The sequence below is a fragment of the Pangasianodon hypophthalmus genome, chromosome 5 (assembly GCF_027358585.1).
Source record: "Pangasianodon hypophthalmus isolate fPanHyp1 chromosome 5, fPanHyp1.pri, whole genome shotgun sequence".
Lineage (NCBI taxonomy): Eukaryota > Metazoa > Chordata > Actinopteri > Siluriformes > Pangasiidae > Pangasianodon > Pangasianodon hypophthalmus.
The window spans coordinates 25,317,452-25,342,283 of NC_069714.1; the positions used below are offsets into that span (position 1 = coordinate 25,317,452).

The 24,832-nt window shown below is 36.5% G+C and overlaps 1 protein-coding gene across 2 annotated transcripts; it reads left to right on the top strand.

Moving 5' to 3' along the window:
- The first annotated feature begins 14,924 nt into the window (after positions 1-14,924).
- LOC113526064 (cell surface glycoprotein CD200 receptor 1-A) lies at positions 14,925-24,117 on the top strand. Of its 2 annotated transcripts, XM_026912833.3 has the most exons (7): positions 14,925-15,452; positions 16,707-16,781; positions 17,420-17,731; positions 18,847-19,122; positions 20,178-20,286; positions 22,696-22,759; positions 22,866-24,117. In XM_026912833.3, the coding sequence occupies exons 1-7, from the start codon at positions 15,383-15,385 to the stop codon at positions 22,956-22,958; spliced, it is 999 nt and encodes a 332-aa protein (XP_026768634.2). In that variant the 5' UTR covers positions 14,925-15,382; the 3' UTR covers positions 22,959-24,117. The 2 variants fall into 2 exon arrangements, with proteins under 2 accessions (XP_026768634.2, XP_026768635.2); XM_026912834.3 differs by lacking the exon at positions 16,707-16,781.
- Positions 24,118-24,832: the final 715 nt, after the last annotated feature.

Genomic DNA, 24,832 nt, shown 5'->3' on the forward strand with positions numbered 1-24,832 from the left:
ATACTGTGCATGCTTATTATCAAATTATTCAAAATAACAGAATATGTAATCTCAGGTCAAATCAGTATTCTAACTGGTTGACATGTTCATGGATCATGTTTTTCATTTTTTAACCATATCATGTTAGCATTTACCCTTTCAATTTTCCGTTATACTTTCACTATAGGTTTCCTTTGAAATTGTATTACAAGTCCATGCTGATTGTTTTGATGCTGTAGCTGACAGTGGAGTTGCAGGATGCCTTCATGCCTGTGTTACCTTCTGGCGCTCTCTTTTTTGAGTTAAGCTCTCATACCTAGACATGCAGAGCCTCTGTTTGCAGTCCAATTGCGGTGTACAGTCTTTGAGCCACTGTATGATCTTATCATACCTAACAACTTGCTCTGTCTGCCAAGTTGCACTTCTGCAAAAGCAGCAGCAGGTGTGCACTCCTACACATGCAGGAACACTATATGAATAAAAAACGGAATTGAAATCTAACATCTGTCCTCATTAATCATCTATATCACCTATTATGAGGATAGTGAGACACCTTTTGTGTACAGGTGATGCAGGATATGTGTCTCCAATCCTGAGGCTAAAGAATACATCAGTGAGGAGGTGGGTTGACTTGCATTTTCATATGATTTTGTGAGCTCAGACAACTCCACGTGCCTGAGCACCAAACAAAGGTGTTATATGTGCAGCTTTTTCACGCACTGCAGGTAAAGCTTGTGCAGCACTTTTCTGTAAATGATTTGATACTGGATAATAGATGAGTATCTTTCTGTGGTTGTGCTTTCAGTCTTGCTCGCACACTGAACATGGAGTGTTGCAGTTTTAAAAAATATAAATGATAATACACTTGTTTTTTATTAATAAAGAAATGTATAATACATTTATTTCTATTTTTTATATTAAAAAATAATAAATTAAAATTTTAAAAAAAGTTTAAATACAGCATTATATCAACTATTTGCAGTCAGTGTGTAATTATTTAATTTTTTTTATTAAAGAAAAAGATGACAACATCTCAGACAAGTAGCATATTGTGACATAATTTATCATAATATCGATATTATATCATCACATTGCCCAGGCCTTATTATAATAATAAAAAACCTTATTTCTCACACTACTTCCTGTGGTAATTGCAGATTATTTCAGCATAATAGGTGTTAAAATCAGTGGTAAAAAATCTCCAGGCAGGCTCTGGAGCATAGTTGTGATTTTTTACAAATTTTATTACAGTAGTGGAAATCATAAATCACTGTTATCAAAGTTGTATTTATAGTTATTATAGTTATTTGACCGGTCACCAATTTTTACCTCATGTGTTGTGTTGGGGGAAATTTCTGGAATAAAAAGCTCCCCCCAAAAAAAAAAAAAAAAACCGCTGAGAATATTATTTTACACATTATAATGAGCCCAATATTTCAATAGAAATCTGTGCTGAGGAGTCCATGTTTTGTTTTTTTCTTAAAATTTTTTTTTTTTCAAAGGTGAAGGGGTCCCTGGCTGATTTATTGCACAATAGTTGCTGATGTCCCTGTACTCATCCTCCACATCTCTGGAGCTCAATATGAACACGCACACACACACACACACACACACACACACACAGTCACACACACAGCTTTGCGCTTTCGTCTTCCGCTAGTGAACACTCTCCCTCTCCACCTCCGCCTCCTCCTCCTCCACTAATGAGCACACTTATCTATACCATGCGTTGTCATTTCTGGGAAGTAGCTATGACTATTACGCTTTTCTCTGTTGCAGGTTATTGACTCTGCATGAAACAGTAGCAGAATGTGGGCAAAGGTTCCCCTTCACCACCCACCACCAGTAATACTGTCTGTTTAGTGAAGCTTGTGTTTACACACACGTATGCAGCATGAGAGTTGTTTACAGGCTAACATTTTGATCTCTGGTACATAATGAAAATGTGTAGGGGTGTGTGTGTGTGTTTGTGTGTGTGTGTGTGTGTGTGCGCGTATATGTGTGATACAGTCTGAAGTGAGTATTAAATCTGAAAATCTGGTTTATCATGATAGTACAGTAGGTTTTTAGTAATTTGCATTTATTAAGTACTCTTAAAGATTAAATGTAAAATCAGTGTATAAGCCATTGTCTTGTTGAGAATGCTTCTATGTGGCTAACCATGTACATTATAGATGTTTTTATTTATACCAGTTTCAAGGGCTGTGCTGTATTGCATACTGACATTAATCAGTTACGGCTGGTTGTTATATTAGATGGATGGAAGGGCTAAAATCTCAACCCCAATAATAGCATAGCAATGATTAGTGTTGAGCAATGAATTAAATCATGAGGTCTGCTCATGATTGCTTTTTCTTTAAGTGTTTTAAGTCTGTAATGCTCTACTTGGTTCATGCCTTGTTTCCTTTGAGGACCAAACATGGTAATCCAAATTTTGTTGTAACACTTTCATTCAAACCAAAAAACAATAAATTTTATGTTTGGATATCTGTCCTTTTGTGTAGTTTGTACTTTGATTGGACAGTGTGTTCTTAGGCTGTCTGCTTTTAGTTTCTCCTCCAAAGGCATTTTAGGGGAAAAAATGAGTAAATTGTCCACGTCATTTGCATTCATTAAACATTTCACGAGTAAGGTGTAATCACCTGATGTGCCTAATAGGCTGCATCAATCTACAGTCTGGGCCTCATCACACCTTTCTGTGTGTCTGTTCTAGTTTATAAACCTGTGTAGCTAAACTAACAGTTAAAGAATAATTAGGGCTATTGTCACTTGTGCCAAAAGATGGCTAAGCTATATTAGGGGTGTAACGCAGTACCACTATCTGTACGAATATCTGTTTAGTGGTCCAAAAATCTTTATTCAGATTTAAATATGGATTTTTTTTTTTCTTGAAATAGTGCATGTGGGACTGTTTTTAATCACTCTTTTTGTTTGTACCTTCTCACAACATTTTCTGACAAATTCAGTTGGTTCTATCTACCAAAATATAAACAAACTAGTAGCATAATTTAAACCACTGTGACCCTGACCAGGCAGTTACTAAGGATGAATAAGTGAATGCTATACACTCACATGAAAGTATAAACCTCCCACATTCCGACTATTCTGTTGTCTCTTGCAGGATCCCAGTCCTGATGCACACCTCTAGTCTCAAGCAGATGCCATCTGAACCTTTCTTGAATACTGTGCCCCTTATTTGTATCTAGAACACGTCATTTTGAAATTGGGGTTGTTTGGTTACAACCCTAGGTTGTATCTTACTTACATCAGAACTCCATTCATTTCTGCGTTTTTTTCACACCCACGCCACAGATTTTTTTGGGGGGGAGAACACATACGCCACAACATTTTTTTTTAAGTGCTACATTCCTTGGAATGATATAGAGATTACACACTATGTAGACAGATCTATAGTTAATATGCAGTAATATAGACCATAATATAATTGTCTTGTCACATGAGATTGCACTTGACCTACAGACAAGCTTCATAATTAGTGCATGACATGATTCAGACCTGTGAAAGTGCAATGCAGATAACCACAGAAACCATTCAAAACTGTTCTAGCATAGCTATGGTATAATACTCTGATTCTTGGAGAAGAATTATTGGTGCACAGTGTGTTTGGCCTGTATTTTTTTTCTATCCGCAAGCCCACATGGCCACTTCCTACAGGGTTTCAGTCTTAATGTTGAACACTTATATGTGCTAAATGTGTCTCAAGTGGGCCCACCAAAGCAGAAAAAGTGGGGACTCAGACCACTGTGGCTCGTGCACATGATACCTGTGGTTTGTGTGTGATTCTTCTAGCTGGCCATTGCAGCATGCAGCAGGTGTTGTTGCAACCTCTCAGCTCCAGGGATCACACTTCAATCTTGAGCTTGGGTTACTTTTCTCGCAGGTCTCTGGTTTACTCTCAACTCCCAAAAACATGCCAGTAGGTGGACTGGCTATGCTATGTTGCCCCTAGGTATGAATAACAAGCCAATTTCACAAATGCAGAGGTAAATGCAATTAGTCTACCTAAAGACGTCTAAAACTTTGCTAGTTAAGTGTGATTTTCCTCATGATTGTTTGAAATTTTAGGATAGTTACATGCTGTAATGAAATGAAAGGATCCCTGGAGGACTAGTGGTTAGGCCTTGGTGATCTCCTTGCCGCAGCCCGGGTTTGAGTCCCTGCCAGGGAACCAACCCCAGTCACTGGGATTGCACACAACAGTGCATTCCCAGTGCCATTCCCAAGCCCAGATAAAATTGGTGAGGGTTGCGTCAGGAAGGGCATCCGGCGTAAAAACTGCACCAGATCAAATATGCGGACCAATGATTCGCCGTGATGACCCCTAATGGTGTAACAACAACATGAAATGCTGTAACAACAACATGAAATGGACATCAGCCTAATCAGATGCTGACTGTGCTGTCACATCAATCTGAAAATGTTTAAATTGCCTAATGAAAAAAAATACATTATTAAAAACAAATTAAGCCAACCTTAGTGGTTAGCACATTTGCCTCGCACCTCCAGGGTTGGGAGTCTGATTCCCGCCTCCGCACAGAGTTTGCATGTTCTCCCCGTGTTTCGAGGGTTTCCTTCGGGTACTCTGGTTTCCTCCCCAATTCAAAGACGTGTTGTAGGCTGATTGGTATCTCTAAATTGTCTGTAGTGTGTGAATGGGTGTGTGAATGTGTGCGCACAATTATGCCCTGTGATGGGTTGGCACCCCGTCCAGGGCATCCCCCGCCTTTTGCCCCAAGTCCCCTGGGATAGGCTCCCCATGACCTTGTGTAGCATAAGTGGTGGAGAGAATGGATGGATGGAAATTAAGCCAACAGAACAGAACTGGCTGAATGATTAGATGATTAACTGAGAGCTCATTTCCCACTATAAACTTATAATTTTTAGACATTTTTCACTTCTTGTTTTTCCCTATGTAGACCAGGTTGTAAATGTAGAGGTAGTCTGAGAGTCTTTCAGTAGATTCTTTAAAGGTGATTTTCCCCTTTTTCACTTTTGGAGGTAAATAGATTTAAAATGCTAGAACCTTAGTTCTGATTGATATACATGCAAAAGAGAAACACATTTCAGTTCAGTAAGTGTGTAGTTGTCTGAAATATATATTGTATTTTAGAAAATGTCAAAATTGAACCATTTGAAGAGAAGCTATCCATATTAACGGATACTATCAGTGGTGGCGCTTCCATAGGGGAGGGTGGTGATAAAGCCCCACCATTTATATCAGCCATTCAACAAATATTAATATTCATGAAGTCATTGCTCACAACTTCATACATTTTTAAATTACATTGAAATATAACTTACCTCTTTTGAGTGACAAACTAGTTAAAAATCTTGCTATTAGAGAGATGTTCCATTGATATGCTCACCTTTCTAGATGTTGTGTAATCATTAGTCAGTGTGCTCCCTGCCCCACTTATGTTTCCTTATAGTTATTTTGCAACTTGTGGTCAAAAATGTAGTCAAAAAAACAAGTGCTAATAGAGGCCCATAGGGACAGGAATCACGCTGCCACGTATGCACGGGGGAGGGGCAGCATACAAACAGTTAATGACAGGGTTGCAAGATTGGGCTCGTTTTAAAAATACCCAGAGACCACCAAGATCTTGTCTTATAGCAAATAAACAGAATTAAATGTAATAAATTTATGCAAACAACGTGTAACAGTCTCAATGTTTCTCCCTTTTTTGAGCTACTTTCTTTTGTGTGTTTTTTGAGCTCTAAGTGGGCTGGAAAGTTTTCTGAAACCTAACAACCCTGACTAATAATATTAGCCCTTCTGTGGGTACCTCACACACTGTGACAGGTAACACTTGCTGTATCAAACACAGTTGGACCCCTCATCTAAAACCCCTCAAAACAAGCTGCACTGTAAACTGCATGTTACAGAGTTACTGTAAAGCTCACTAGATAGTACCCTATAGCATAAGTCATGTGTGATAGCCTCTTGACTTCATTTTGTTTCTCATTATTTTCTCATTATTAATTTTGTATTGCCACAAAAAAACAAAGGTCATGAGCCACTGCTGTATGCTCTTCAGTATGCTGTTCAGTTCATGGCAAGTCACATGTCAAAATATCATTTCATCTTCCTCTTTGGTAACTGCCAGCTCATGTCCATGTGTTCCCACTGGAGCGCACTGAAGCTTAAAATAGCTAGAAGAGTGCTCTTGTGATCCTGTTTTAGGGCTATACATGTTCTATGAAAACAAAGAAACACACAGCAGAACTATTAATATCTAAACCAGTTGAAGTTAAATAAACTCAAACACACAACTGCACAAAAATGTGCTGTATTTTTAGGAGATATGGTAGAAATTAGGGTCTATTTGATATCCTTTAATTTGTCATCATTTAATATTTTCAAATTGTCTCAGACATCTGAAGTGTTTCATATTTAATGCCATTTTCAGCATCATTTTTATTCCTGTTTTTTTTTTTAATTATCATAAATGTGACTTGTTTGTAATCAAAACAAGCAGAGATGAGTCATATTGTGCTGGCCTTGTGGTTTAAGGGTCTATCCAGTGTTTCCATACGTCAGCATAAAAAGGCCAACTGTCAGCTCCACTCTGTTTGCAAGCAACATGCAAGCCTAGTGACATTTCACCACACGTTTTCTCTTCTCAACACTAATAAAACCTGTTGAGGGGGGCATTTCTAACCGCATCCTGTGTGATAAGTCTCACAATGCACACTGGCTTAAATTTGTGCACCACTTATCTGATCATTATGCATTGCATAAGCACACATATCGCATCAAGTAATTGATTCTGCTCTGACACACATGTATCACATACGATGTCTGATGCAAATGCTTTTCTTAAGTTAGAACATGTTCTGCTCTCTGCTTTACCTATTTCATTTTTTTTCTGACTGATCTGAACACTGAATAGCTGGGCCTCAAGTGAGAGAAAAACAATTTTTCACTATTTTACTGTGGCACATTCAATGTCTAGGATTTTACTGTTTTTCCCGTCTCACAAAGAAGTGAGCAGCTTGGTAATTAGCTGATTAGTTGGATCAGGTGGGTTAGCAGGGAAAACAATACAGTCTGCAAGAATCGTGAAGGAAATGGGTGAGGATTAGCAATCACTGCCATACTGGATCCCAAAAGTAAAGGAAGTGTTACGAAAAAAAACTACTCAAGTATACTATAAACTTGCCAGTGTATAATTAAACAGAAATATACTAAGTGACAAGTATAGTTATTTATTATTTGTTTAATTAATTTATATGAGTTTCTATGTATACTTGAAGAGAAGCACACTTTTGACATATTATCATTTCTAACTATACACGTTATTAGAGAGAAACGCGGAATAAAGTATTAGTTTACTTCTAGACTAATTTATGAGTAGCCTATACTAAAAACTCATATCTACTTACATTACATAGGTTTACTTTTGATATACAGTACTAGCATTTCTAATTATAAATAATGAGAACTATTGACTGACATTTAGAGAGTAATAGTAAAAATACAGTTATGAACATTATTTTTGATACTAAACACTAAGATCTACTTATATTAGGGCATCAATAAATGATTCATCCTGTTACAGGAACAAGTGGAAATCCACTATACAGTGTTTAATAGCCTACATGTTTCTCAAGCGTTTTTAATTTATATTGGGAGATTTTGAGTCCCCAAGTTTCTGTTAACGTTTCACTGTGCCAAAATTTGGTTGAGAAATGTTCTACACATACAAAAAGGTGACTTGATACACAAAATTAGCTAGTGAATACATGTTAAAAATTATGTGCATATATGTATAAAGATGTAACCTATACATATATGCACTCAGTGCACGTATTGTATACTTGTATTTCAATTGTGCTGAAATATACCACATTTCTTGCCCCAGAATCACCATGATAGATAATTTCATGTAATATTGGTTATTTATTGCCAAACATGTACATATCTCCCAGATGATGGCTAGGCTAAAGTCAATAGAGAATTCCAATGACTGTTGTATATGTAGTTATAATCATAGTCTCAAAAAGTTTCATGGGATCTAATATCTTGCAGGACACCAAGCACACACACATAGACACACATCTAGGGGCAATTTAGCATCACCAAATTTAGTCTACCTACCAGCATGTTTTGGGGAGATGTGAATAAAACCAGATAACCTATATGAAATTCACAAAAAACATGTGAAACTCCACACAGACAGTAATTCAAGCACAGGATCAAACCAGGGACTCTGGAGCTGTGAGGCGGCAACACCATAGCACCATCAACCAGCACTATACCATGGTCCTGTCAAATTAACACCCTGGTGAAGAAGGCCCGTCAGTGTCTTTATCACCTTAGATGCTTAAGGGACTTTAAACTGCCCTCTAAGGTGCTAAGGAACTTTAGAGCATCCTGATGGGAAGCATCACAGCCTGGTTTGGGAGCAGCACCAAGCAGGATAACCAGGCACTCCAGAGGGTGGTGTGATCAGCTGAGTGCACCATCCACACTGAGCTCCCTGACCTGCAGTCTATCTACAGCAAGCGGTGCTGGACCAAGGCCAGGAAGATAGTGGAGAACCTCAGCCATATGAACAATGGACTCTCTGTTGTAGTCAGGGAAGCGCTTCCACTCCCTGAAGGCCAACACAGAGAGAATGAGGAGGAGCTTCTTCCTACAGGCCAACACCTAGGATTAGAGCTTGGATTTTTTTTTGCACAACACCCACACCCCATACATTCCTGCTAATATACCTGTATTACCCCATATTTATAAATATTTATTATAAATGTTAGTATTTCACTGCAGCTACCTCAGCCCGATGTTGCACAGCACTGTATTGCACAGCATATATTGCACAAACAACTGCACATACCTGCAGCTTATTCAAAATACAGTTGTACTGTTTCTGCTACTGATCTTTGTATCCCTTATATCATATTTTTATATTTTTCCTTTCCTACCTGTATAGAAGTAAATTCTGGTTTATGTAAACTCTATTTTTTTTATGTTACGGACAGTCAAAAAAAACATTTCATCGCGTGTTGTAAAATTGTTGTAAGCATTTCATTGCATGTTATAAAATTTGAATTTGAATACTGGTTGGAGTGTTGAGGATTAATTCAGACCTTCTCTGAAACAGCATTAATTAGCATCTAAAGTGAGATCCATTTATGATTTCAATTTGAGTCAAATTACAAATTAGGAATTGTTTTAAATCTAAGTTATGCTCTAGCAAAAAACATTCAAACACATTAAATCCACTCACACCCCCACTCAACCCTCACCTAGTGTAGCTATGTAGACTCATCTACTTTTCACCGTTTCAGTACAATAATCTGTTGTGCGTTCTCAAGTCTTACTTCCTGTCTGTGAATTTAAGGCTGTTAAATCTGATGTACCTCAATCTCTATGCTCAGAGAAATGCTGAATAAATTATTAGTTCCTGAGTAGACTAATTCAGAGTAGCCTATACTAAAAACGTATGTCTACTTACAGAATATTGGTTTACCTTTGACATACAGTACTAGCATTTGTAATTACGAATAAAGAGATCTACTGATTGACTTTTAGACAATAATAGTAAAAATACAGTTATGAACACAATTTGGTACTAAACACTAAGATCTACTTATATTAGGTCTAAAGTCTAAAGTCTAAACAGGCTAAAGTCAATAGAGAATTCCAATGACTGTTGTATATGTAGTTATAATCACAGTCTCAGCCTCACACCAATGGAACACAGAGTGTCTGATAACTGTTCTTTGATCACATTTCTGTATAACGGTTTCCAGAGGGAAAACAAACTTTGAACACTGCAGCACAGTGAGCTTCTTGAAACAATATGTAGTGACTGGATTTAAAAAAAAAGGTTTCATGGGATCCACTGCTTAAAAGTTTAGTAAATGAGAAAGGAAAAGGCAAGAAAAGGTGATGAGATAATCTGACATGGAAAAGTTCTGTGATTGGTAATCTGGCATGTCATTCAAACTGAGTGGGGAAAAGTATTGACAGAACACACCAAAGTCTCTAGTGAGACTACTGCAATCTTGAACTAATTACTAGTGATGCGTTTCAGAGCACATTCATAAATTCACACTGGCTTAATACCCACTATCATTATGTAGCCATATTGCTTTAATGCCTATTTCATATAACATTTTTAAATTCATCTTCAGGGTCACTCCGGATCTGGAGCCTATCCCCAAAACACTTGGCATGAAGCAGGAATACATCTTCTATGGAAAGGCTGTCTATTACAGGACACCAAGCACACGCACAAATCTTGGGGCCATTTAGCATTGCCAAATTTAGTCAACCTGCCGGCATGTTTTTGGGAGATGTTAATGAAACCAGAGAACCTATATGAAATTCACACAAACATGGGGAGGACATGTGAAACTCCAAACAGACAGTAATTCAAGCTCAGGATCGAACCAGGGACTCTGGGGCTGTGAGGCTGCAACACTAACCATAGCACCACCAAGCAACACTCTTTCTTATTATACGAAGTTTCATGTTACTGTTACTGGTCCATTATCGTTCCTGTTCCAAAGAAACCCCAGCCTGCCTTCCGTAACAACTATTGCCCAGTAGTCCTGACCTCAGTTGTGATGAAGTTCTTTGAAAGGCTGGTCAGAGACTTCATCACCTCTACATTACCTGACACCCTGGACCCATTACAATTCGCAAACATCCAAATTGCTCTACCCAGGACACCATCACACACCTCCTACACATAGCCCTAATCTGGATATCAGGAAGGGAAATTAGGTTAAAATGCTGTTTGTTGACTACAGTTCAGCATTTACCACTATAATAGCATATACCCAAACTCACCACCAAGTTGGAGGACCTGGGACATAGCCAGTCTCTCTGTCAGTGGTATCCAACTCATGGTATCGTGACAGATAGAGCACAAGCAGTATGGGCAGGAAGACATGTCTCACCCTCAACACTGGAGCCCCCCAGGGTTGTGTCCTGAGCCCCCTGCTGTACTCATTGTACACTTATGACTGTGTGGCCACTTCCAACTCTACCACCATTGTCAAGTTTGCTAATGACACTGTTATGGTGGGTCTGATATCTGATAATGATGAGAAGGCCTACCTAAAGGAGATTAAAAGCCTGAAGAACTGGTGCTAGGAGAAAAACCTCCTCCTGAATGTCAGCAAGACAAAGCAGTTGATAGTGGACTTCAGCAGCAAGACAGGAGCTACCACCCCCTTAAGGTCAACAGGGCCCCAGTGGAGAGAGTGGACAGTTTCCAATACCTTGGTGTTCACATCATGCAGGACCTGTCATGGTCCTGTCACATTAACACACTGGTGAAGAAGGCCCGTCAGTGTCTTTACCACCTTAGATGCTTAAGGGACTTTAAACTGCCATCTAAGGTGCTAAGGAACTTTAGAGCATCGTGATGGGAAGCATCACAGCCTGGTTTGGGAGCAGCACCAAGCAGGATAAGCTCTCCAGATGGTGGTGTGATCAGCTGAGTGCACCATCTGCACTGAGCTCCCTGACCTGCAGTCTATCTACAGCAAGCAGTGCTGGACTAAGGCCAGGAAGATAGCGGAGAACCTCAGCCATATGAACAATGGACTCTTCTCTCTGTTACAGTCAGGGAAGCGCTTCCACTCCCTGAAGGCCAACACAGAGAGAATGAGGAGGAGCTTCTTCCTACAGGCCATTCGGGCCCTCAACCAGGACAACAACCTAGTTTTTTTGCACAACACCCACAACCCATACATTCTTGTTAATATACCTGTATTACCCCATATTTTAAATATTTATTATAAATGTTAGTATTTCACTGCAGCTACCTCAGCCCGATGTTGCACAGCATATATTGCACAAACAACTGCACATACCTGCAGCTTATTCAAAATACAGTTGTACTGTTTCTGCTACTTATCTTTGTATCCCTTATATCATATTTTTATATTTTTCCTTTCCTACCTGTATAGAAGTAAATTCTGGTTTATGTAAACTCTATTTTTATGTTACGGACAGTCAAAAAAAACATTTCATCGCGTGTTGTAAAATTGTTGTAAGCATTTCATTGCATGTTATAAAATTTGAATTTGAATACTGGTTGGAGTGTTGAGGATTAATTCAGACCTTCTCTGAAACAGCCTTAATTAGCATCTAAAGTGAGATCCATTTATGTTTTCAATTTGAGTCAAATTACAAATTAGGAATTGTTTTAAATCTGAGTTATGCTCTAGCAAAAAACTTTCAAACACATTAAATCCACTCACACCCCCACTCACCCCTCACCTAGTGTAGCTATGTAGACTCGTCTACTTTTCACCGTTTCAGTACAATAATCTGTTGTGCGTTCTCAAGTCTTACTTCCTGTCTGTGAATTTAAGGCTGTTAAATCTGATGTACCTCAATCTCTATGTTCATCACTGTGCGTTATCATGAGCATGTTTAACATGTGCCCAGAATAGCATCTGTAAAACAGTAAATGGAATTTTTTAGTCGAAAAAATTTTTACCATCAAAGAAAGTATGGTTATTAGTAACCATAATGTAACTGTAATGTTTTTCGTTATAATGTAAAACAATTTGTAATTAAATTTTTTTTCAGAGTGTCTGATTAATAGCTCATCTTGATACCCCAAGTGGAAACACTGATGCAAATACACACAGTATTTAGACACATCTACTTCACCTACTTAATGCTTAATAAAAGGGTCACATACAATGCAATTCCATAGCCATTAACAGAAAAAGTGTAGTACATTAATTCGGAAAATAGCTGCAGAATGATATATCATTGTCAATCAATACAATCAATATAACTTTAATATAACCTTAATATCGGTAATATCGGATATTTAGAGTTTTCACACACACACACACACACACACACACACACACACACATACCTGGTGTCCATTTCTGGATGACCTTTAAATTTCTAGCTGCTCACTAGCTGATCTTCAGAATAATTTCCTGGAAGCTCTGACCAATCTGTATTTCCACTCAAATAAGACCTAAAATATGACTGACACACCATAGCCATACGAGTTACAAATCTCATGCTGTGATGGCTGGTTATGATATTAGATTGAACAAACTAAAATCTCATATCTGTCAGTAGCTTAACAAACTATTAGTGTTGAGTGATGCGTTTCTGTATATCACAAGATTTCGTCAATGGCATAATAAAAATGATGTGGGGGATGCTATTATTTCTCCACATCCTAAGGTATTTACCACAAATTTACCACAGATACACTGAGAGAGAAAAAAGCATGGTGACATTTCACATAGTATTGTTACAGCCGCATGATGAGCAATGCAAAAAACGTTCATTATCCATGGACAGCATGTAACCTCATTGCTAAACAGTAGAACTACAATGATGTTTGAACAAAGACAGGCTGTAAGTATCTCATCTAGAAGAAATATTCAGGTCAGCTTCTCCAGCACATGCAAGAAAGACCAGGGTGCACTCCACAAACGGTGCTTCGCATCTGTAGCATGTAGCAAGTAGCAGGGCATGTCCTTTTTTTTGGCACACATTTTACTTAATAATTTTTCTGCCATATTTTGAGGTTAAGCTGGCATGATTCTGGAGGACTATATTTGTGATTTTATGATATTCACAGTAAGCATGAATGCTCATAGTAACACACACATACACACACACACACACACACACACACACATACACGATTTTTTTTTTACCCATATAAAAGTACAATTAGTCATCAGGTAAATGTTGAAGTACAGCTACAAATTCTTCACTCATTTAAAGTAGAAAAGCATAAACTTTTTTACTTAATTTATTTAAAGTATGAAAGTTAAATCACAAGAAAGATTCACAAAAGAAAAAGACATCCACCTCAAATCACACTCTGATTTTAGTTACTGATGGAAAATTAGTGCCTCTTCCACTAATCAACCAAGAAACGTGAAAACATTAGCTAAGGTTAACTAACAACTGCCTTATTGCTAATCTCTCAAATGTTAGCTAGCATAATAATAACTCTGACTATACAAACTAGCTTAATGGTGCTAGGTCACAGTCCTGATACAAACTGCAGTGATAAACACAAGTGTACATAGAACAGACAGATTACAGCAATGGGCATTGGGCCATATTCAGTTATATATATAGTTTTATATCTGGTTAGATTTTGTTAAAAAATTAGGAATTTGTTAGAAACGCTAAAAGGTCACCTTATGACTTTACAGTATATGATTATAGAGAAACGTAGTGATGTTTAAAAATGTGCTGAGTGGAAAGTAGAGCTTTGTGAAATGTAGTAAAGGTCAAGTATTAGGTGAAAGAAAAGTTCACCTTTTTAGTACAGTAACAAAATAATTGTACACTGTTACTTCCACTTCTGGTGCTTGGATTGTATCCACCTGCACAGTCCATGAATAAGTGTAAATTTAATCTAAAGCTAATATACAGAACATCGATAGAAAGTAATCAATTCCAATGATATTCGAATGACATTTATCTTTCTTAAAGTAGGCAGCCTTAACATTAATGTAATCTTTACACATATGAAGTAGTTGTTTAATGAGTTTAATCAGAAAAACACCAATATGACCTGAAGACGTCAGCCTGAAATATTCAGTATACAGGATTTGCATTTTTATATAAAAACTAACATTTTTACTATCTATACTATAAGGATTTTTCAGTATTTATTTATTAAAGTGTATTTTTACAGCAGACAGCAATTGAATTTTATAAAGTAGCCTAATTTTTTATCTTCACTGCTTAAAGCGGGTTTTAACGTTATGATTTTGCCTGAACATTGTACACAATATTAAAAAGTATCTGATAAAAGCCTTCATACACTAACAAGACTTATTTAATTGTGCAGGAAGAGAAAGAGAGATTATTCAAAAAAGCAGAGAGCGAGACAGAGTGACAGAGATATACTGGAAGTTGTGCACTTTGGAAAATGCCTTCATGTGACTGTAGTGGTTTCTGGTGCAGGAAGTTGACACTGTCATTTGTAGGAGCAGCAGTATGAGAGATATATTTTAAAAAAAAAAGTGTTATGAAGGAGTGTACAAGAAGCATATCACAGCGCGGAGAGCAGAAGAAGAAGGAGAGCTCAAAGAAGCAGAAGGACAGAGGCCAAATACGACGACGACGATCCTGTGTCTTCTGAAAAACTACAGCCTTCATGTTGAGCTCGTGCTTGTTGAGCTTTCTTAAGGTACAAGAGAAAAGAAAGAGAGAGGCAAGACCGAGAGTGAAAGACATTTTTTCGTGGTGGTTGCTCTTCTCACATCACAGCAAGCACTTTGAAGTGAATCAAAGGTTTTCTGAGGAGGAAAACAGACAATATAGTCTGTAACAGACAGAAAAGAAAAGTCAAGACATAATAAAAGAACAAAAGAAGACGTATTTGATTGTTGGGAGATCCGTTTTGGAGCCATGGAGCGAAAATTGGTCCTGAGAGTCGTCCTTCTCTTCGCTGTCTGTCTTACAAGAAGTCTTGCATCAGGTTTGCTCGTTATGTTTTCTTATTACTTGTAATTATTTTATTCGTGTTCTCTTGTGGATACAATTACAGTAAGAATACCAAGGTGTTGGAATATGTTCGAAGATTTTGAATGTTATAAAATAAATAGTGCAATTTTAAAAAGATAGATTAATTAGCTGAACAATATACAAAAATGGTTCATTAGCTTCATTAGCTTAGATTAGTCCTTCTGGGGGAACCCTTTTTTCTTGATGTAGTACTGTCCAATAGAGTGTTTCCTTTCAGAGGTTCCCCTTTTGAAAGAGTCACTTTAGGAAGCAAAAAACCTCTTAAATCCAAAGATCCCCTAGAGAAAGGAAACGCGTGTGTTAGAAACTATTACACTTCACTTTTCTTATTTTGAAGAAAAATAGGGATTCTGTTGGTGAAAGGCATTTATTTGTCAAATATTTTCTTGTCATTGTTTTACTGAGAGATATTTTTTCTTTGGTTTACTGATTCACTTGTGTGAATGCTGCTACGCTAAACTAAACTAAAACGATCCTTTCCAATAAACTCAAAATGGCCAAGTGATTCACTGTGACTGAGCTCTGTGAGTGAATTGAGCAGAAATGATTCAGGGTTGTGGCTTCTATTCAGGACACCTGATAGCATAGTTTAACCTACAATGGTAGGAAAGTTCTGTGTCTGCGCTGTGAGTAGGACGAGATAAACTTCATTATTTCTGCAGTGGCATGAACCATTTCCCCACCACAGTGTGTATAGACATATCAGTGCACGTGTGTTTTGTTTCTTTTTTAAGATCGTCTGCCATGACGCAGCTGTTTTCCTCTCTGGGGGGATTCTCAGGGGAAACTCGCTCATTGAGGTTTTTTTCTTTTTTTGAGACCACCGTTGAATGTAGTACTGAAAAGAGTATGAAAAAGTAGTTCATATCGTTAAAACATGGAACGAGATGACATTTTGATTATTATAACTGTCAACTTTGTTTGTGAATGTGATGCTCTGTTGTTTTTTTCTTCTGTTTTGACTTCATATTTAGCCTGTAGTTGCTTTTACTACTAACAAAATGACTCCAACAACTAATAAAGCAAACAAAATGTTTAAAAAAATTAATCCATGGCTAACACTAACATGATGAATAACAGCATTTACCAATACTTTCTGTTAACAAAAATAATTTGTTCATTTACACCACAATAAAGTAATAATGCAATAACAAGTTATGTTCTCACATTAACTGTTACTAACCCTCTATGGACTCATAACCCTCAGGAACAGATGGCAAAACATCTCTTCATTCTAACAAAACACTGCCCCGCTCTACTTCAACCAATGAAAGGCTTACAGGTAAAAACTCAGAATTCATCACTTCTTATTAATTGCTACTCTGCCCTGGGTTTCCCAGAAAGATTAACCAAGGCCCTTTGGACAAAATCTCATCTGTCATTCTTTTTTTTTTTTTTTTTTTAAAAAAAACGTCTTTCTCCCTTTCTTCTTCCTAACAGGTTATGTTTCCTTCTAGGTTTTCTACTAGCATCTTTCTAGGTTTTTTTTTTTATACACTATAGTATGTGTGTAAAGTGACCTTCAATGTTAGAAAGTTAAAAGTTATCACTATGATCAATGAGTTACAGAAACACAGATCAGAATTTCTTATTGTGCGGAAATTGTGGCTGATTTTATGTCAGACCACATATACTATGTGCTATAGTTGGAATAAGGGGAAGTCACATGTACCCAGTTATAAATTGCAGAAATGGATAAGACTAGTCTGGCACAAACAGGAAAGATAAATGTCCGAGTGTGTCAACATGATGAAGGTCTTTTTTTTTTTTTTTTGTCTGAGTAGAAACACGCTTAATTTTACAACTAGAAAAAGGCCTTGAGAGCTTGATGTCTGGTGTGTTGTACAAAAAATGTGGGTAAATTATTGTGTCCTTTTAGACTAAAAGGCTAAAATCATGTGTGTTAAATGTGTCTTCCAGTTTACAGAAATGAGTATGCTGAATTGGGCACCACTGTCACCTTAAACTGCACCAACACAAAGATCGCATGGCGTGACATGTTTTTTGTCATATGGAAAATTCATTTGCAAGACAAAGAGTGTATGATTGCTGTGGCTAAAAATGACTCAGACTATGACACTTGCCAAGATGGGAAAAAGCTGAACCGCACATCAGAGGGAACCTACCACCTGATCATCCCAAATTTCTCTGTTCAAGATGAAGGAAATTACACCTGTGACATTTCGTACCAATCAGGTGGCTCAGTGGAAAATATCAAGGTCTCTGCATTTGGTAAGTGAACGGTCTCTGTTTAGCTAACATAGAAAACACACTGCTGTGATGGTCTCACTGTCCACTGTTACTGTGCAATGTTTCTGTATTCAATGGTTGCTTTAAATTCGGTCCTTACGGAATCAATAAAGTATCTAAAAGGACATGGAGATTTATTACATAGGGACTCATGTATTTAAAATAAATAAACTGCTGTCAAAAAAGGAAGAAAGTTTATTCATAATATAAAGAAGCACTTTATTTACTTTTATATTAATTACAGTCGATTGCTAATATCTATATGCATAGGGATTTCAATTTTAACATCTCCTTCAATAATGTAAAGCATATATAACATGAAAAAAATGCAATAACTGGCAACAGACCGGGTTTAAAAAGTATTTTTAGGTCTGAATATAAAATACAGAATGCTCCTGATGTACACTGGGACACTATTCTAGACTTTTGGGGCAATAAACATCTTCCTCTAGCTAAGCTGTTGGATATAAATAGAGAACGATAGTGAGCCTAAAATAGAACCTTGTGGGACGCCGTCTTGCACTTCTTACCCTTCATTCCCATTAGCAAGCAACAAGTTACTCAGGTCACTAGTAGTTTGCCTATTGTGAGCATGAAGCAGCCAAGACGGTTGTCACTTATGGGCATGTGATTAACAGATTAGCAAACCAAGCTAACTGTACTTGAATTATTGTCATACATTGAAAATAAACAGCCACCTGTTGCTTTGTCGCTTGCATTTATGAGCATAGGGTCAGTCTCTAAAGAACCTGAATTAATGCTAACAAAGTGGTTATAAAGATCTCAAGACAGGAACCACATTTAAGATCTAAACTGTAAGACATCTGTCTGAACCAATATTGTCTTGTAGTCTGTACATTGAAATATAATGGTCAAAATTGTTTTCAGAATGCATATTACTGTGAGACGTTGAGTTTGAATCCTAACAATGCTACAACTCTCTGAGCGTTTAAGAGAGCATAACTAAACTGGCCATAGGATCTCCAGTATATGGCAAATTGCACAGCTTGATCTGTAAAGATAAAGTTTCTATCATAGGATTAGGTGAGATGATGTGTACATCATTCAAGCTTATCTTATTAAAATGTCTCTCCTAGCCCGTCCAGACCTATCTGGCTGGCTGGAATCTGAGCACGGACACACTGTCGCTGTGTGTGAAGCTAAAGGCAAATCAGCAGCCTCCATTCACTGGGAAACACCGTGGAACTCATCCTCTCCCATCATACAAGCATCTAAGACTCAAGACAAGCTTTTCACAGTGATTAGCCGCTTACACCTTCCTCGACATGCTTCTCATACAAACCTCACTTGTTCGGCCACTGCCAATGACTCCAAGCACACCAAGACTCGATTTAGCAGCTTCACGTTTAGAGGTAAGCCGTCCAGATTCTACAACCTTCAAAGAACATTACTGTTATCCAACTGATATAAACTGATACAGTGGAGTAAAATATAGTGCAACATAACATACAAGGTCTATATACAGGTTGAATTAAAACAACAATTACAATGAATATACCACAAATTCCTTGTACGTAAAAAAAAAAAAAGAAAAAATGTATAAGAAAGTGTATAAAAAGTATATAAGAAAGTGTCACAAATGCAAAAGATGACTAGGTCTCAAATCACAGACATGAGAATTAGGAATGTAGGCAAACATCAACTAAGTAAGGAAGAACACACTTGGGGGCATGCGATTATAGGAAAATAATCAGTGATGGTTTGGTGTGATGTACCCTGGTGATGTGATGCACAAAGTTACTGTTACCACTATTATATATTATTTTCCAATCACAGAACATCCCGAAGTGGCCTCTCATACCACAGCAATTTGCCAACAATTAAAATTTTTTATTAATTAAAGACTGTCATGTCATACTTTTTATCCATTTATAGTTACATTTAAAATTGTGTAACATCCATTAAACAGGTTTCTGTTATTATATACATTATAGCAGCTATAAATAGCCGTTTTCTCACCAGCTTCTCTTTTTTCTTTCTCTGAAGAAATTAGAGTATTATAAGTCCTGACATTTAAATAAAGTACAGATATTTGACCAGACGTAAGTACAATAACAGTAAGTGCATTGTGTTAGTTCCCACTTCTGCGTTTTTGAATAACTTCAGTGCCAGTGCTGCTGATGTCGATTCATACAACCTAGTTTGTCTATAACACCTGTAAAACCATGGTCAGTCATTACAATCTCCACAATTAGTTTCTGATACGTGGATCGTACAGTACAGTGTGGCATGCACTGACATGGACAAGCGTTTGATGAGCTGTTTAGACCACTGAACACTGATGACTTTTCATTTATAATGTACCACTTTATGATTAGCTTAGTTTCGGTCCTGTCATAGACTTATGGATAAATAGTAAAATAGTATTGTACAATATTTTGTTATGTTACACCTGCTGTCTTTTCAGATACACATGTCAAGTGGCCCACAATACTGGTGGGAGTTTGTGCTACCTGCTCCATTGTAGCTCTTTTAACTGGATTCTACATCATGCGCAAAAATGTCATAGCATTAAGGTAAGATAGTTTTGATGTATATATTTGATAGAGTAGTTTTCTGATTCTTCATATGGCGAACCCATGATTCTGGTGCCATCTGGCACTTGTAAAAATTAACTTATCTAAGAAAATGTGCATTTAACCAGTCTCAGGCAATAATCTAATTTTTACAAGGTTTCTTTGATTGACAGGCTGTATTTTATTCTTAAATGAGTCACATGGTTGAAAGTGACAAGGTTTATTTTTATGCATAGAATTAGCAAATGCACAAAATGTTGGTAAATAGCATGCAAGGTAATGGAATAATAACATTAACGGCATACGAATAATGTACTTACAATGTATTTTTATTGATAGTTTACTTTCAAGCTATAATTTGGGTAACAGGGTTTTATAGGGTTTTTTTAAAGTGACCTCATCAGTCAAAATGAAAATAAAGAAAAAGAATGAGTGAATGCACTTCTTCCCATGATCTTTAGGAAATTCAGGTGATGTAACTTCTTGCTGAATGCATGACTTGTGGAATATTCCAAATATTTTATAAGGGTAAATATGTTTTACAAGTGAAAATACTGTATCTTGAATAAGGGCAAACGTATGTAATATTTCTAATTATTAGATTATTATAAATAACAAATTATATTATCTAGCCTGTTTGAGATGCTTTTACCCATTTCAAGCTTTAAATATTAATGTTCTCCTGGCAGATAATTTTGGTTCTTGGTAGAAATAAATGCATAAAATTAGAAAAAAATGATCCGCTAATAGAACTATAAGAATATATAAAGCTTGTCTAGAAATGTCTAGAAATAGGTTTAATAATCATGTTTGCTTTATTATTGAATATATTCAAGATATTTTCCCTTGCTGTCATTTTCAAGCATGAGATGTTAAATGGATACAAACAATAATGAAAAAAATAAGAAATCTGAAGTATTTTAATGATTATATTTCAAGGTAAAGTGTAGTTATAGTGGGCTGGGACTGGCAAAATGCTGTTTTCCAAATTCTGTAGAGGTTTTATTAATGTTTTAAGTTATTTTTTTGAAATGTACACATAGGATGTTGTGAAGGACACCATACCTGTGTTTTCATTTAATTTACATTCATATTTTTAAATGTAATATCAGTTACACAATTAGCTTAAGTGTTTTGTACATACCTGCTCAACCACTTGTTAATGTAAACCAACCATTTATTAGACATGACTGCAAGATGCTCTGTAAATTTTAATTTCTATTCACTGTTTCAAATTGATTCTGTTCTAGTTTCTTGTGAAGCATTTCTGCCCTTCACCAGCTTTAATTAATATCAGATATTGAGTAGTCCTGTACAGTGAAGCACTCTTTTTTTCAACACTAATTTAAAACAGATAAACAGCTTGTAACTGAGCTGCTGATGTGACATGGTGATCACTGTTTCATTGTTCAAGTTGTAACCATGATTTAATATATGGAGACTTTGAAAGATTTCTCAAGAACTAGTTTATGGTGATTTTATAAAGTGAGTGAGACACAGAGAAATTAATCGAATTAGACTTTGTGGCTACAGAAGCCTAAGCATAGAGATAAATGATAATATAACACTTCAAGCTTAGACTGACGCACACTGGAGTCACTAGCATTGCGACATGGGTATAACATTAGCTTTACATGTTTAAGTTCTCATGAAATAATTAACTGTGCTGTGTATTAAGTATGTCATTCAACAACATATTTAAGCGTGAACACAAGTTACACCATTTTGTGGCTATGACTTCAATGGCTATGGCCACAACACAATAACACGTAGCCATGAGATACTTAGTTTGTGGCCTTGAAATATTAAATCCTGATTGAATATGTTAATTTGTGTCCACACTTTATTAAATTATAACCTCCATGTCACCTCAGAGGCTCAGTAGCAATGCCTTAATTGGTGCGAGTGTAAGAAATAATCAGAAAGGTAAAAGTGGAAGAGGAATTGTTAAAATAATTACCTAGCTGGAGCAGGAGCTAAACTCTCACAGTGTAATTATGAAATAAATGGCCTTTGATTTTCATAAACCATCAGTCTGCTTTGCCTCTGGCTGAGAATATACTAATGAATAAAGTTAGTATACTGTACAAATATAGTATTGAATAAATTTTCAATTTTGTTCTGATATCGCGCAGTTCTGTTTGCTAAATTAAATTTTAATTTGATAACTTTGAATGAGGCAACTGTGAACAATATTGATATATTGAATATAGTCATAAAAATAAAGTGCTGCATAAAAAAGTTTCCTGGTCCACATATTAATCCTCATCCTTGACAGAATGTAAGTGATAATTTAGCTTCAGAAACCAGTTTTTGTTAGAAACCAGTCCTTTTATCCAGACCTTTTCATCCAGTCAGCATTTCAGCATTCAAAATGAGGCATTTATGATCTTGTTCATTGATTTGCAGCGTTTTTAGAAAGATTTGCTGCAAACCTGATATCTCTGCATCAAATGAAGAAAAACCTCAGCAGGTAAAATATATTCCTTCCTCTTTTACACAATTATTTTTCACCCAGTTAATAATGATGATGAAGCACTTTGATGTATGCGGTGAAGCAGTTTCTTGATTATTTTCAGCCCTATGATCCTGAAGAATTGCAACCCTATGCCAGTTACGTGCAAAGAGTAAACTCCATCTACAACTCTTCTGCTGAACTGTTCAACGCGTGAATCACTCCAGACTTACGTGAATGCACAAAGACGTTTCTGATAAAAGCAGATCTCTGATGTGCCTACGAGGCGTACTGTCATGAGGTTTGCACTCGGCAAATGCAGATTCATCAGTGCACACCTACTCTGTGGATGAAATTACACACGAGGCCTAATACTGCTCTTAATGAGAGCTGATGAAACTCTTTCAAAAGAACATCCTCCAACATGCAGACGTGATGAGAGAAACACAAACCAGAGTGAGTCAAAGTGAAAGAAGGAGTGGAAACAGAAGGATTGTCTCATGATTTGGAAATTTTGTACTCTCAATTCAATTCACAATATGCAGAAGCTACACTGAGAGCTGTATAATCAGGACTCAGCTGAAACAATGGAAGTAGAATAGGGACATTTTAAAATAGATTTTCTCTAAGTGAGACATGCCAATATTGAATTTGCTGTGTTCTTTCTCCATGTGAGCTGGGGCAATATACAGAAGATAAGCAGCCTGATTAGTACTGTACGTTTCAACAAGAAATCTTTTAAACCACACATCTTTGTGTTTCCTTATCAAAAAGAGTTCCAACCAGAAACCTGTAGCAGAGGTGCCAACAGCCATAGCAGTTACAGTTTTTGGCCACTTGCTACAGCCATACAGGGGACTCATGCTTTTTCAGATAAAGCAGCAATCAGACCGAGCACAGATAAAATTCGTCTGGCAAAAAAGCTAATTCAGTTGAAAGTTGAAAGTACATGAGATGAGAAAGATGCTCGTTTACTTTTGGTAGCAGTTCCTTTCACTTCATGCTTTTGTCTAGATGAATTTTGACCTGAATTCACAAGATGCTTAAATATAAAGCTATAATGCATAAAACAAGAAAAATGATCTGCCAGTAGAACAAAAATTTCTTCAGGCGTGAATGTATTCAAATGTCAAGAAATAGGTTTCTGTGATTTATAGTATATCTGGTTTATTGTAATCTTATAATAAGAAATATTAGATAAATTTGACCATATTCAAGATATTGTCACATGCTACAATGTCATTTTTTGCACTGTAGGATTTTCTTGCTAGGCATGTTGGCACCTCTGCTTAAGTATCCAAAGAACTTTGATGGGTTAATTTTTCTAAGAGTGAAGACAACTGTAACGAAGCCAGACTGGTACTGTAACGTTGTGTTTTTTTCTTGCTTTACATTTGTTTTATATATATATATATATATATATATATATATATATATATATATATATATATATATATCCAATACTAATTGCAGGCGATATACTCCACTTGTTGTTTAGTACTGATGTTGTGTAATTATTATTGATATGTAGCATATTACTCAAGGAGTACACAGTCAAAAATCGAAAATTATCATCTCTAAAAAATTTAAATTTACCACTCTACCACTCTGACTAATTATCAGAATCACTCATTTTCGTCAAGTTATTAGAAAAATAAATGTTTCTAGGTTAGTAGTTCTATTTCTCTTACTATTTTTAATTCTGTTTGACATCCTACGACTCTTTTCCTTTTCTCACTCACAATCGGCTACACATTATTAAAGCTATCAGTTATCATTGCAATTATCATTCTGTTAACAGATGCTGAAAAAAACTCTTGATATTACACTGATAGGCCTTACACCTACACCTATAAAGTACATCCTACAATGGGGGAGAAAGCATTATAATATAATTGAAAATAAATACATAAAATGAAGATAAAGAAGAAAAGAAAACATAAAAGCATGAATCGATTCTTGTAGGAAGTTCGCTGGACTAAATGTACAGTTTTTAATTCATATTTAGGGGGCCAAGCACAGAGGATGCATAGGCACCCTATTGTTATATTATTGTCATTCTATTTGTTATTGATTTTCTTCCTCTTCTTC

Bases quoted from the DNA above. Each gene is read 5' to 3' on its own strand.
- LOC113526064 (XM_026912833.3), top strand. From the start codon at position 15,383: ATGGAGCGAAAATTGGTCCTGAGAGTCGTCCTTCTCTTCGCTGTCTGT. The intron at 19,123-20,177 runs GTAAGCCGTCCA...CTGTCTTTTCAG, and splicing joins TAGCAGCTTCACGTTTAGAG to ATACACATGTCAAGTGGCCC. The intron at 22,760-22,865 runs GTAAAATATATT...GATTATTTTCAG, and splicing joins ATGAAGAAAAACCTCAGCAG to CCCTATGATCCTGAAGAATT.